Source organism: Phaethon lepturus, unplaced genomic scaffold (genome assembly GCF_000687285.1).
Source record: "Phaethon lepturus isolate BGI_N335 unplaced genomic scaffold, ASM68728v1 scaffold27742, whole genome shotgun sequence".
NCBI lineage: Eukaryota > Metazoa > Chordata > Aves > Phaethontiformes > Phaethontidae > Phaethon > Phaethon lepturus.
In genome coordinates this window covers 9794-11414 of record NW_010524498.1, presented here as the reverse complement: position 1 = coordinate 11414, position 1621 = coordinate 9794, and the positions used below count along the sequence as shown (strand labels likewise).

General features: G+C 59.7%; 1 protein-coding gene across 1 annotated transcript in view; it reads right to left on the bottom strand.

Annotated features, from left to right (window-relative positions):
- SMARCD2 (SWI/SNF related, matrix associated, actin dependent regulator of chromatin, subfamily d, member 2) overlaps window positions 1-1621 on the bottom strand; it is a 7011-nt gene that overhangs the window by 2711 nt on the left and 2679 nt on the right. The window contains exons 5-8 of the mRNA XM_010282481.1: window positions 1501-1543; window positions 784-906; window positions 558-677; window positions 289-384 (exon numbers count right to left, since the gene is read on the bottom strand). Coding sequence (XP_010280783.1) covers window positions 289-384; window positions 558-677; window positions 784-906; window positions 1501-1543 — 382 coding nt within the window. The remainder of the gene's footprint in view (window positions 1-288; window positions 385-557; window positions 678-783; window positions 907-1500; window positions 1544-1621) is intronic.

Genomic DNA, 1621 nt, shown 5'->3' with positions numbered 1-1621 from the left:
TTAGGGCTGGCCCCCAGCCAGCACCAGGGCCAGGGAGGAAAACTCAGCTGTAAACTCGAGCGGAGCCTGGAAAGCACAGCAGTGTGATCCCTGGGGAGGGCTCAGCACCCAAACACCACTCAGCACCTTGCTCAGCCCCGCTCTCGCAGCAGGACAGGTGCTGTGCTGGGCTGGGGAGCGGCAGGGCCACCCGCCACCTCCCATCACCCGCCGAGGACAGCAGCCCTCCCCACCCTGCTGGGGGTGCGGAGCCAGCCCTGCTGCGCGGCTGGGAGCCTCCCGGCTCACCTCCACCAGATGGTTGTCTGGCCCGTACAGCTCTTTGTCCAGCTCGATGACAAGGCTCTTGAAAAAGGAGGAGAACTTCCTCTTCTGCTTGCTCGGCTGCAAAACAGAGCGGGAGAGACTTGGCCTGATACCACCAGCCACGGAGGGCCCAGCCCAAACACCGCCTCCAGCACCCAGCGAGCAGAGGGACGTATCCTCTCCAGCCAAGCTCTCGCCACAGAGTACCAGTTCTCCTCCCACAATCAGTTCATCCCTGCCCGTATCCTTACGTCCTCCAGCAGTTTGCCCTCCACGCGTAGCTCCCAGGAGGCCACACGCTCACCACCCTCCCCTTCTTCTTTGGCTGGGGTGAAAGTGTTGGAGATGTAAATCCTCAGTTTCCGCTTTTGCTGTGGAATAGGAAAAGAGAGAGGGGGGATGCTTGGCATGAGAGGGTGGCTGGCAGCACCCGCCCTGTAACCCCCAGCCTTGCAGCTAGCCAGGGCTGCCACGTACCGTCAGCGGTTTCTTAATGGCCTCCTGAATCTCCATTCTCTTCCGAGCGATGGTTTGGTCCAGCTTGCGCTCAAAGGCGAGGAGGTCCATGTAGGCCTGGGATTCTGGGACCAGTTCCCGGATCTGTCAAACAGAAGCAATCAGTCTCTTGCGTGCTGGGATGGGGCTGCGTCCCCCACACCAGCCCCAGCACTGCTACCAGTGCTGAGCTGACACTCCAAGGAGTCACAAGTGACGAGTCCGGCACGAGAGCACCAATTTCTCATTTTAGATGAGGACTACAGCCCTGCAAAGCTCTCCCCAAATCACAGTGCTGTACTGCAGACCTCAGCTTGGAGCCTGTCACTGTGCCCAGCAGCCTGCCCAATGTCACAGGCAGGTAACGCAACCCTGGATCGTCAAGAGGGACCTCCAGGAGAGGGTCAGGGTCCTCCTAGGGTTTCTACCCCAAGCCACTGCTGCTCCTCACTTGCCCAAAGTCCTGCCTGTCCAACTTGTGCACACCCCAAACCTCTCCCACCACCCCAGAGGATGAGACAGAAATCTTCCAGGGTGGTTTGGGACCAAGTAGAAGTGACCAGCAGGCAGGATGTGGCCCAGCGAGATCCTCCTCCCCGCGGGGACCTCATCGCCCCGGTTGCCCTGGGAAGGCAGCATGGATGCATCACCCCCCTCCAGCAGCTCAGCTCCTTCCCCACACACTGAAGCAGCACTCACCCTCTGTGGCAGGACCTTGTCAGCCATCTTCCTCCTTTTCACCCTGCAAAAAGCACAGAGGCAGGCAAAAAGAAAAAAATTACACTGCAGCTCTCACAGGACATCTTTCTGCCTGCCGAGT